This window comes from Mercurialis annua, linkage group LG2 (genome assembly GCF_937616625.2).
Source record: "Mercurialis annua linkage group LG2, ddMerAnnu1.2, whole genome shotgun sequence".
Lineage (NCBI taxonomy): Eukaryota > Viridiplantae > Streptophyta > Magnoliopsida > Malpighiales > Euphorbiaceae > Mercurialis > Mercurialis annua.
Window position 1 is genome coordinate 50,524,641 of NC_065571.1, and position 12,975 is coordinate 50,537,615.

The 12,975-nt window shown below is 30.4% G+C and overlaps 2 protein-coding genes across 3 annotated transcripts; one reads left to right on the forward strand and one right to left on the reverse strand.

Annotated features, from left to right (window-relative positions):
- Positions 1 to 2,816: 2,816 nt before the first annotated feature.
- On the forward strand, positions 2,817 to 6,615 carry LOC126668875 (probable glycosyltransferase At5g25310). The gene is made up of 4 exons (XM_050362090.2): positions 2,817 to 3,231; positions 3,485 to 3,651; positions 4,764 to 5,115; positions 5,816 to 6,615. The coding sequence occupies exons 1-4, from the start codon at positions 2,935 to 2,937 to the stop codon at positions 6,491 to 6,493; spliced, it is 1,494 nt and encodes a 497-aa protein (XP_050218047.1). The 5' UTR covers positions 2,817 to 2,934; the 3' UTR covers positions 6,494 to 6,615.
- Positions 6,616 to 9,132: 2,517 nt separating this feature from the next.
- On the reverse strand, positions 9,133 to 12,775 carry LOC126668876 (uncharacterized). 2 transcript variants are annotated; one of them, XM_050362091.2, is made up of 3 exons: positions 12,565 to 12,775; positions 11,607 to 11,824; positions 9,133 to 9,505 (listed from the first exon to the last, which is right to left on the reverse strand). In XM_050362091.2, the coding sequence occupies exons 2-3, from the start codon at positions 11,790 to 11,792 to the stop codon at positions 9,311 to 9,313; spliced, it is 381 nt and encodes a 126-aa protein (XP_050218048.1). In that variant the 5' UTR covers positions 11,793 to 11,824; positions 12,565 to 12,775; the 3' UTR covers positions 9,133 to 9,310. The 2 variants fall into 2 exon arrangements, with proteins under 2 accessions (XP_050218048.1, XP_050218049.1); XM_050362092.2 differs by having other exon boundaries at positions 12,541 to 12,775.
- Positions 12,776 to 12,975: the final 200 nt, after the last annotated feature.

Below are 12,975 nucleotides of genomic sequence, written 5' to 3' on the forward strand. Positions count from 1 at the left end.
TCATGAAATTTAGCGTGTTTTCCAATTTTAACACAAATTTTCAAAATTCAGAATTGATTTGAAAAGTTTGAAATTGCAAAAAATTAAAAGATTGTGTATTAAAATTTTTAAAGTTGAAAATTCGTGAAACACACTAAAAAATTATAATTTTTAAAAAACATTAGTCTTTTTTAATATTATCACAGTATAGTAAATTTATATATTTTATAATATTGTTAAAAAAAGACAAACTTCATTTATCATTATTGAAATGTAAACAAATAATTACATGTACAAGAAGTTATATTATGTAATTATTTGACTAAATTTCAATATTTTTTTATTTTTCTAGAAGATTAAATGGATAAAAATTAAATAATTGTATTTTTCAGAAGGTTAAATGGGTAAAAATTAAAAGTTTGAAAGCGTAATAGGAAAATAAAATAAGTTCAGGGGTCAAATAGAACAAAATAGTGTAGTTCGGGGGTTCAATAGAACAATTTATGCATTTTAATTATCCTTCACGCGCTTCAAAGCGTTTGAAAACACACGCTTTTGCCACGTAGGAGGAAAAAGGTTAGATCGGCAAAAAAGTTGCAGTTGACGGGTTAAATAGAACAAAAAATAAAGTTATGAGGTCTAATAGAATATCAAATTAGTTTAAGAGTCTCAGAGAATAAAAATGTATTGTTTAGGGGTCAAATGATGTATTAAGCCAACATAATATGTAGATTAAAAGACATTCAAAACTTTTCATTTTCCATTTCTTAATTTTTCTATATTTCATTTTAGAGACCGACTATCTTTTAACTTTTTATGGAAACCATCCATTTTTTATTTATAAATAAAACACATCATTAATTATTTATAATAAATTTAATGGATATATTAAATTTAATTCAACCCACAGAATATTATCTAATCTGCCAAACACTCTAACAATTCAATGTTGATTATACATAAAATACATTATTATAATTATAGATTTATTCAATATAATAAATTATAAATAAATATTATTGACATCAATTGATTTTAATTTTAAAAAATAGATTATGGAGAGGGGAGAATAGACACATTTACTATAATATCCTTAATAATAACTAAATTTTGTTAGTATAATTATATATTGTAATCCAACTCATAAGTTATTTTTTAATAAAAATAACAGGGGAAGTAAGTATCATAATTCAACTCATAATATATTTTTTAATTCAATTAAGACTCTAACTTTAATAGTAATTAAACTTCTATTATATCTCCTACCATATTGCAATATTTTCTTATTAAAAAAATTTCAATATATTTTAAGTTCTTATTTGATTTTTTTTATTATTGGTTTTAAAAAATTAATATAGGCCATATTAAACTTCCATAACCTTTTAAGTTTTATTGAGATATAACTCCCATAACTTTAAATAACTTAAACAATTTATTCAAAGTATCTTATATATTTACATCAGGTTATTTTAATCCTTTAGCAAGACATTTTCTTTTTTATTAATTTATATTTATAAAACATAATAAGAAACAAGGCATTCAAAATTTCTATTTTTTCATCTCTTAATTTTTTATTTAGAGACCGACCATCTTTTAATTTTTTTTATTATAAAAACCACTATTTTTCAATTATAAATAAAACACATATTATTATTTATAATGAATTTAATTCATATAATAAATTTAATCCAACCCATAAAATATTTTCTAGTCCAGTAAAAACTCTAACTCATTTAATACTGATTGTATATAAAATACATTAGTACAAGTATAATAAATTTAATTGATATGATAAATTATAAGTAAATATTATTGACATCTATATATCTCCTACCATTTTGTAATATTTTCTTTTTTGATTTTTTCATTATTATAAGAAACAAATAGCTGATCATGTTAAGCTTCCATAACCTTTTTTAATTTTACTGAAATATAACTGCCAACAAATTGAAAATTTTATTCAAAAATATCTTATATATATATTAGTTTATTTTTTCCTTTTAACAAGACCTTTCCTTTTTTAACTCTATATTTATAAATAAGGCATTCAAAACTTTCCATTTTTCATCTCTTAATTCATACTAACATTCTTCTTAATTAGTTCATGATTAAATAATTTATTAATTTTATTAACATAAATAACTAAAGTGTTGTGTTAAAATTTTATTTTTTTATGAAATTTTTTTATTGTTAAAGACGAAAAAAGTTCAGTATTCTCTAAAAAAACAATTTGGTCTTTTTTCCTTTGCATGTGAATATCAATAGCTTTTCCAATCAGTGAACCCTCTAATTATTGACGGAATTGAAATTCAAAAATTAATTCATTCGATTTGAAATAAGAGGGAAATAATATTGAGTTATATATATGCAGTTAATACTCATGAGTTTTATTATGGCTTAATACATAATTTGACCTCTGAACTTGTACCCTTTTACCCATCTAACCCTTAAACTTAACGTCTCATCTATCGAACCTCTGAATTTGTTAAATAATCCGATTTGATTCCTGAATTTGATAAATACGTAAATATTGAACCCTTCCGTGTCCACCTGTCACTTAAAACATTCTAGAAGAAATTATGTACGGAGGGGTTTAATGTTTACGTATTTATCAAGTTCAGGGGTCAAATCGGCTTATTTAACAAGTTCAGAGGTTCGATAGGTGAGACGTTAAGTTTAGGGGTTAGATGGGTAAAAGGGTACAAGTTCAGGGGTCAAACTATGTATTCAGCCGTTTTATTTTTGTCAGCTAAGCTCATAAGGCCAAAACTGTAATTTCAAAAAAATTTATATCACGCTTTTGTTCCCGTTAAAGAGAGAGCAAACAAAATCAAAAAGCAAATCAGCGTGTTCTTATTCTACCCGCCTTCTCATTCCCTCTCTCTGTTTCTCTTCTCTCATTCTAATTTTCCCGAGAAAATATACAAAATCACGCCATCCAAACAGAAAATCAATATGAAAGCATATAACAACAGTCATTCATTCGTATCGCATTGTTTCGTATGCGTTTTTTTGATACTTTTAGTTTTCGTAATCTCTGATCGTTTGTTCAGCTCAGTTTTCAGCTTCTCTGCTGATTATCAAAACAATTTGAAATTTGAAGTACGTGGATACTCGTCGGAAAACTCATCGGTTAACGCAGTTCAATTGCAAACTAAAGTCATAACGAGCAGCTCCGATCAAATTCAGTTTCTTCATGATGATTCTTCTCCGGTACTCAACAGATTTCGAAACGCTACCGTTACTGTTACTGTAAGTTTTTTTTTGCTGTTCTTTCCGATATGATTATTTGTTGACTGTTCATCTATAATCTTGTTTTCACATATTTTTCCCTCTCTAGAATCGTTAATAAATTTGAATTTCACTCAAAAGACTCGGAAACTGGAATGTGTTTAAATTTTTTTAGATGAGCGGTTATGTCTATTTGATTTTCTATTGATTTTTTAAATTCTGATAATATTCGCTTAATTATTTTATTATTTTTAATTATGTTTTTATGTAACAGAGGAAAAAAATCTCAAAACTAGACAGAGATGAAGAGCAGCTTGAACAAGGACTAGCTAGAGCTCGAGCTTCAATCCGCATGGCCGTTACCGGAACCAATAACAGCGTTGTCAATCAAAGCGACGTCGTTAATGATATGATATATCGTAACCGCGCCGCATTTTTTCAGTAAGTAAATAGTTTCTTAATTAATACTTCATAATTAGCTGCTAATTAAAAACTTCATAATTAAAGCTTCAGTAATTAAATAAAGCTTTTTGAAGTCTCTAAATATTACTCTGTAGTATGTATTTTTATTAAACTTTGCTTCTAAGCTACATACTGGCAGGATTATAGCATTAATTAATTAACCTTTTTGTTTAATTTAGTGTCATCTTGTAGCTGACGCATGGTATTATTTTGTGTATGTGTATGTGTATGAGAGCAATTGCAAGCACTCAAAATTCACTCATTTCTTTTGTAACTTTGAATTTTTTTCACACTTCATAGAGTGTCCCGTACATAATTATAGCTACTGATAAAAAAGCGGTTTTGCTTGCTGCCTTTGCTGTAATGACTGCAGCTGTGTGTACTGATGAGAATACTCTTCCTTTTTCAAAAGGTCAAAATTACTAAGTGGTCCTTCACTCCTAGTTTTTTGCTCAAATTGCTACCTACAAGATTATAAAAGTTATAAAGTTTCTTTAATCACTAGTGCATTCTATATGATTATTACTCTATTTTAGTGGTGGCATTGTTGAGACTTGAAAGTTAAGAGTCCACACTACATATATAAGTGGTCCTGGTCCATATAATGATCATATTCATATTGATAAGTGCTTAGCCATATGGGTAATGATTCTATCATTATATATGATTGAAGTTGATTTATTTGTTATCTTTACGTGTTTACTTGCATTTAATTTCTTGTTAATTTCTTAATTAATTTCTTTCTAAAAATTGCTAGGATTTACAGTTGTTTTATATTGTTTTATACACTTAATAACAAATTGAGGGTGACACATTTGCATTTTAGTCAGGATTCCTTTTTGCTTATGTGATTTTGGCATTTACCCGCAGTTTAGACTCATCATTATTGTTAGCTCTAACTGTTATCCATCAGTTTCATTACACCATTTTTAGAGTTGATTCTCTCTAGTGATAACTGTTTATTATCAGCAATTAGATGTACTTTGCTTTACTACTTTTAAGTTCCGAAATTAGTTCTTTATTAGTACACACACTTCTAAATATGCAATGACATGTATACTTAATTAATAGTAATTCATAAATATTTTTAGGAGCTATATGGAGATGGAGAGAAGATTCAAAGTCTACGTGTACTCAGAAGGGGAGCCGCCAATAGTCCACGATGGGCCATGTAAGCACATATACTCGATCGAAGGGAGGTTTATACAGGAGATGGAACATGGAGCGAGGAGGTATAAAACAAGGGATGCTAAGCGTGCCCACGTTTATTTCATGCCCTTCAGCGTGACCTGGATGGTAAAGTATCTGTATAAACCTCTTTCATATGATCATACACCACTAAAGCAGTTTGTGGCTGATTATGTTAGAGTGGTTTCTACCAAATATCCCTTTTGGAATAGAACTCATGGAGCTGACCACTTTATGCTAGCTTGTCACGACTGGGTGAGTTTCTTTTTCTTAAAGTTTCCAATTCCAAATCCACTCACTTTTTTTTCTTTGAGAAATTGGGTAGTTTAACCTAGTGGATATATATATATATATATATATATATATATATATATATAAAAACAAAATATGTGCATATTGATTTACTTGATGAAACTCTGAATTAATAACCCCTATAAGTGGTTAACCCACTTCATCAACCACTAATTAAGTAATTATTCATATGCACATAAATTCTATTTGGACTAGAAATTTTTAAGCTATAAAATATATATTCTGAATGGCAGTAACTTTTGGGGGAAAAAGTCTTATTATCTGCTAATTGATTTTCACGATACTCAAATTACCGTCTTATTTCATTTTCAAGAGTAAATTTTAATATGTTTTATTTAAACTATTAAATTTTGATTGCATTATGAGGTTTTTCAACAAAAACAACGTACATGTGGCTGTTAAATTTTATTTATTTTTACTTGAAAAATTTATCTATATACGTATCATTTGATCTAACAACTTCTAACTGAAATAAAATTATATATCTGTGATAATTTTCCATATAACATTAAGAAAAAACTACCAAAAACTAAGACAATAATTCTAATATTCTGATAATGAAACGCCTCTTATTAGCATAGACAATTTGTCTTTATGTGTGAAAATGGCTAAAAAAATATAATATGCCCTATTCCTGTTGCAGGGTCCGCATGCATCAAGAGGCAATCAAATTCTTTACAACACATCAATTCGAGTCCTGTGCAACGCCAATACTTCTGAAGGTTTCAATCCACAAAAAGATGTAAGCCTCCCTGAAATCCACCTCCTTAGCGGCAATGTACCAACCAAACTCCAATCACCGCCACCTTCCAACACCACCCGTCCTTACCTCGCATTCTTCGCCGGTGGACTTCACGGTCCAATACGTCCGTTTCTCCTCGATCAATGGAAAGACCGCGACTCCGATATTCGCGTGTTCGAGTACTTACCTAAAAACTTAGACTATCATTCATTTATGCTGCAATCCAAATTCTGTCTATGTCCAAGCGGGCATGAAGTGGCTAGCCCTAGAATTGTTGAATCCATTTACGCTGAATGCGTGCCTGTGATTCTGTCGGATCATTATGTGCTGCCATTTAGTGATGTTTTGCAATGGGATGCGTTTTCGATACAGGTGAATGTATCGGAAATTCCGAGACTAAAGGAGATTTTGAGATCAGTCCCGGATGAGAAATATGAGAGGCTTAAAGAGGGTTTAAGAGGTGTTAGGAAGCATTTTGTGTTGAACCAGCCAGTTAAGAGATTTGATGTGTTTCATATGATTTTGCATTCTATTTGGCTTAGGAGAATAAATTTTAGACTTGGATCGCAAGACTCATGAAAAAACTTAGACTGCTACCACATTTACATCCTATAGGAAAGCAAAAGTTCGATGTATGTAAGTATGTATGTTTGTATCATTCTGCCATTTTCTTATGGTTTATAGTTGCCTTTTTTGACCTACTTCTTGTGTAATGTCATAGAATATTAATAGAGCCCTAACCAATGAAGGTGTGGTTAGGGCTCTAAACGAATAGAACCGGGCCGAGTGACCATGCCCAGCTTGTTATATAAACGAGGTTTGTTTCGAAGTCGGTTTGAGCTTTGAAGACTAAGCTCGAGTTTGGTACGTTCCTTTATATTTTACAATCGTTCGACCTCATTTGGCTTGTTTGTTTAAATGTTAAAGGTGCTAAACCAATCGTCATTTAAGTGCTAAACAAGCAGCTCGTTTAGCATTTAAACGGATGAACACAATCAAGCTCGATTAGTTAACTAAAAACTATATATAAATTAAATCAAAACTATATCATTTTGTTTACGTACAGCTCAATTTACGAACTTGTAATCAAGTTAATATACGAGCCATCTAATGAGCTTATAATTGATCTTATTCGCGACTCCAAACTTATATAAGAGCTGTTGGTGAACGTAAACAAGCAGCATACCACTCATGAGTTCTAATTTAGTTCGTTTAAATAAAGACATAAATTTAACATCAAACTCGTTCATGTAGACTAATGAATAAGTTCGAACAGAGCTGCTCGTGAATGTAGGTATGGACTTATTGATATTCTTAAATTGTGAGAATTTTTTTGATATTTCGGATTTGAATCTGCACAAGACCACATTGGCTTCTTTTTCTTTTTCATTATTTACATTTTAGAATGAATTAGAGAATTCAGAATTACAGTTCTACAACTCATAACATTATTTACAATACAACTTTGTATTTACATCTCTACATCTTTTTATTTCTATACAAACCCTAATTCTTACAATTGAGTCCATAATTATGACCATGTATAATAGAATATGATCAGTCAATTGGAACAAAACTATGAGAAACACGTCCAATTGAGATTTAAGCATATTCCCAATAGAGAACTGAGTGGTTTGATGATGATCTGGAGAAATTAAAAATTATGAATTGGAGTTGGATCCATTTGCTTCTTCATAGACTCAATAAATTCCATATCCACTTCAAACATTTCTTATATAGAAAGCATTCACAAGAGTGGCTACATCTGCTCGAACTACAGTCAGATCATTCTCTCGGAGAAGACGAGTAATATCGGACAATAGGCCTACGCTATTTTCATATATAGACCAACATATATAAAATTATTTAAATTAAGAAGAATTACGGTAGTGTCTAATTTTTTTTAACTAGTGTTATACTCCCTCCGTCCCAATAGAGTTGTCCATTTTGAGAAATTTTTTTTTCTCAAAACTCTTGTCCACTTTCAAAAAGTAACTAACTTTTACACTTGACTTTCCTATATTACCCCTATTTAAAATCCACTAATAAGTAAATTGAAAGTAAATTGCAAGTGGACCCTATATTAAATAGGGGTATGTCAAGAAAAGTAGGGAAAAATTTACAAAACTCATAAGCAATAATTGCTTTTCTTAAACTGTGTGATAAAGGCAAAGTGGACAACTCTATTGAGACGGAGGGAGTAATATTTTTTAAAAGTGTTTAAAATTAGTATTTTAAGTCATTTTTGTGTCACCTGACTATTAATAAGGCCAAAAATTTGCTGGTATAGTTTATCATTTTAACTTTATATATATATATATATATGTATATATCATGCACACGATCATCCATTTTTTACCGATATAATACATAACTTTAAATAAAAATGAGATATATTTATATTTTCAGCACATCTATGACCGAAAATTACTAAAATTTTTTGTTTATTAAATTTTTTAAAAAAATATTAAAAAGAAATTAAAGTTAGATATCAAAATAGCAAATTTGCAAAATTCCAGATACCATTAATGTAATTTTTTCTATAAATTAGTATATCAAGCAACATGTCATCATGGTTTTTATATTTGTACATAATGATCAATTAATCACACTTAATTCTTTTAATTAATCAAAAATAATATTTTTTATTGTTAAGTTAATTAAGAATAAATTTATATAAAATAAACAAGTCTAATTCGTATTAATTAGTGTCTAATCTAAGATTTTTAAGAGTGGCGGCGATGGGAGGAAAGAAGGAAAGAGAAAAAAAAAGACCTCTAATTTTTATTTAAAAAATAATTTAAATTGGTGCTAATTAATATTTAATCTAAAATTTTAATTAGTGTTAATTTGGATTATTTAGAGTTAATTAAGACTTTTTTTTAATTAGATAATCCTACTCTCTTTTTTTAGTCAAAAAGGCGAAATAGATTGATTTTTTTGCCAAATTGTGGATTAGATTGATCCAATTATGGATTGGATTGCTCTAGTTGTGAGTTAAACTAATCTGATTTGCTGAAAAATAACTTATTTGATATTTCATTATAAGTTGAGGGGTGAATTGTCCTTTGTTCTAACTTTATTGCTCATTAATTGAAATTTTGTTACAAGCAAATTGTACTAACATTAATTTACAAGCGACTTTTATTTAACAAAATTTAAAGAAAATTGGGAGATGACATATTTTGACATTCTAATTTTTTTTTTCACATCGATCAAGAGAGCAAAAGCACCATTGAAATGTAGGACAAGACATCCATAAGGTAATTACAAGAACCAAATGAACATTCAAATCCAACAAGTCTATTCTTCTTTTTAAAGAGAATCTAAACTACAAAAATTGAAAGAGAGGCTAATCAAAATGTTTGTTGCAAAATAGACCGGAAAAATTTGGAATCATACATTAATGGAAATGGTTTCCACCTTCCTGGGAGCATGAACTAAGTTTTTGTTTCCAGGAAAGGCATCACGAGATATGTCCACGAGAGCCTTGAAACTATAGGGTTCATGCATAGACAGCTCCGACAATACTTTCCTGTTCAGCTGAATGTTCTCCTTCATCAAACCGTGCATGAAATTACCATAGTTTACCTGATAAAAAGAACATGTACGCCATGGAAAGCAGAATGTCAGCATCCCTTCGCAAACCTGCTCACTTCACAATTTTTTCAAAATAAAATCTAGGAGTTCCTCCATATATGTATTCTCAATCTGTTCATGGAGATATTTGGCTACAGAAAATATGTTGCACAGAAACAAAAATGATGAAATGAAAATTGCTGAAATGGGAAACGACAAAACCACATTTACAAGAATAAGTTTTTATATATAAAATTTTGGAGTTTCATTATGATTCTCAAATATGAAAACATGACTCCAAAACATAAGACTTGACAACATAATCCATGCATATCAAGTCACATATTACATCAATGTTAAAGTGCCACAATGATTGCAGACTTAAACATTCAATTGTATTTTCATTGAGGAACGAAAGAATATTATCCACTGTAACTTACAGAAAGAATACCCTCAACTAGCTCCTTCAGATTGGCTCAGGTCTCATGCAGAATATATTACTGCAAAGAACATTAGCGCCATATGGCTGTTTTTTACAGTGACATGCTTTCTCCAAGAAATAGGGCCGACTTTTTTATTAGGCTTCTCCAAATAACGGACAACAATAATACTTTTTACCGATTTTGAGCCTCCGGTGCTAATTGCTAAATTCTACAGTACAAAAATGTCCTTCAACTCATCTAGATGTAACTAGGCATTGTCTTTCAACTTCTAAAACATAGTGACTACTAGGCACTTCCGCACATGAGATCAACCAATAACAAAACTCAAGTAAAACACTCCATAAAACTTAAAACCTAACAGAGCAAGAATACAGAAACAATCTTGCCATGCAGCAAGTTCATATTAGCGCTACTCAATGAACATAAGTTCCAAATATTGATAATGTTGTCCTAATCTCAGTGCTTGTTCGATATTGCAATTACTATGCCTAGCTGCAATAATGCTTTCCCATAAGTTGGATAATCACATAAACATGAGACTTAACAGCAATGGCATATACAAACATAGGCAAAACAATTGAGTAATCACCTTCTTCCTTAGAGGGCCACCAATTTGTACTAACTAGCAATCTACTAACTTTTGCCAGTCGATTACTTTTAGTAAATTTATATAAGTATTACATTATTTCATTTACTTTTTGTTTCTCTAATATCACGGATGATTAAGATTGTAAATATCTTAAAAATTGATCCAGGCAAACTTTTGAATGAGTCCAGTACTTGGCCATTCTCCTACATGGCCTGAATTGGATTGAGAACAATTGGCCCAAAACTTTGCGTTTGAATTCAACTTAACTATATAAACAACAAGGCTAATAACTTATCCAGGTATTTCCAAGCATTAAGCATGGTAATAGATATAAATTGAACAGATAAAATGGACCTACACAAACCATAACAGGACCACAACTCACAGTCTAAGATATTTAATTTTAACATAAGAGTGTTGGCTTCTCTTTTATAGAGAAGAAAAGAAGCCACCCAAACAACACATGCAAACTCTCCCCAACATCAGGATTAACATGCACACTTAGAAATGTGTGCGCGCAGATACACACATATGTATGGATATCAAAACATGCATCAGATTCAGTGATCAAATTTTAACAATGAATATTTAAAAAAATTATACATCAATTATGCTTAATGTTTATGGGTTGGCTTAAAACTGATCAAACCCTATGAGTTTGCTAAATTAAGAAAAATTGGTCTAGGAACTAATATGTTTTTTTTTTTGAAAAAAGGAACTAATATGTTTCAGTTAATGAATAACCTCATTGCACATTTAGCAGGCTTGTCTATAAACTATTTAAGAATTGCTACTAAATGAGTCAATGTCCTATATTTGCTTAAGCTTGTCTATTACATGGTAACTAACATACTATCAGTTAAGCAGATATAGCTGCTGATTCCAGATAGTTCCAAATCTTTTAATAACTGTTTCTCTTTCAAAACTGCATTATAATTAACTCTATTTTCTACAATCCATTCAACAATTATAGGGTTATATGAAAGCAAGGTTGTAAACATAAAAAAAGCATGCCAAAAGTCTTTCTAGATGATTGCAAAAGTAGAAACCTAATACCAAGAATGTATATATAAACAACTACCCCATGTTGACGGGTGCCAGCATTGATGCGTTGGATCCAGAGGGAGCGCATATCGCGCTTCTTGTTGCGCCGATCTCTGTAGGAATATTGCAAGGCTTTCTCGACTCTCTCCCTTGCAATTCGGATGCAATTCTTTGCTCTTCCTCTAAACCCTTTTGCAAGTTTAAAAATCTCCTTCTTGTTCATCTTTCTCTATTCTAAATCAGTACCCACAAAATCTGAAGAAAAAAATCCCACAGTAATTGAAAACCAATAGAAAATAGGAAAATTGAAAAAGTAGAAACTTGCTCTAACTAATAAAAAAAATAGGATTTTTTCTACCTTTTTTCCTTAATTAATCCTAAATCATATTTAAATCTAATTAAACTTGATTAAACCCTAATTAACCAAATCAAACCTCACCACCACAAAACAGCAACATATACCGGGAAATCAATAAATTCATATAGAACTATACAGAGAAAAATCAAAAAAAGCTGTAAGAAATTGGTTAAGTTCGCAAAGTGCCAACTACTGAAGTGTAACATTGTTATTATGGATAAGGCTATGCAGAGTGGAAATCTTGAGAAACAGCTTACTTGTTCATTTTGGTGTTCTTGTGGATTATAAAAAGGAACAGTTCATCTAACACAAATCAAATTCTTGGGAAACAAACAGAAAATGACAACCAAAATAAGAAAGAAAGGACTAATCAAACAAACTTGATGAAAAAGGAGTGAATAGTTAAATTGACATATAAAAAATGTATTCTTAATCCATTATAATTGCCAATGTAAGCCTAGCTTGGATTTTTGTGAGTTCGACCACGCTTCCGTAACTAACAACTAAGAATTGAGACTCTAGAGTGGATTAATCTTTGATAAAAAAAAAAATCAATTATTATTACAAAAGAATAATAAAAGGTGAAGAACTTTATGCAAAATGCAAAATAAACCTTAAAAAGAACATGGAGGACAACCTGTGCTGCTGTCCGTCGATTTCCAGATCTTCTGTCCGTAGGTCGCTGCTGCTGCTGGAGGACGACCGGCTGCTGCTGGAGGACGACCAGTTCTTCAACGCCGTGAGGGACGAGATGGTGGTGCTTTTGGTGAGGGAGGTGGGCGCCGGAGTGGATTTGAGAAGAATAGGATGATTAGGGTTTCTCATTTAAATTTTATAAAAATTCACCAACTTTATATATTTTTTCAATTTAATAACGTTCTTTAAAACTTCTTATAAACATACATCAACTTTCATTTTTTTCCTAAATTCATATATGGTGTTGACGTGGCACTTTGCTGAGTTTTTAACCAATAAATGAGTGACACGTCAGCACCGTGTATGAATTTGAAAAAAAATGAAAATTGGCGTATGTTTATGATATGTTTTA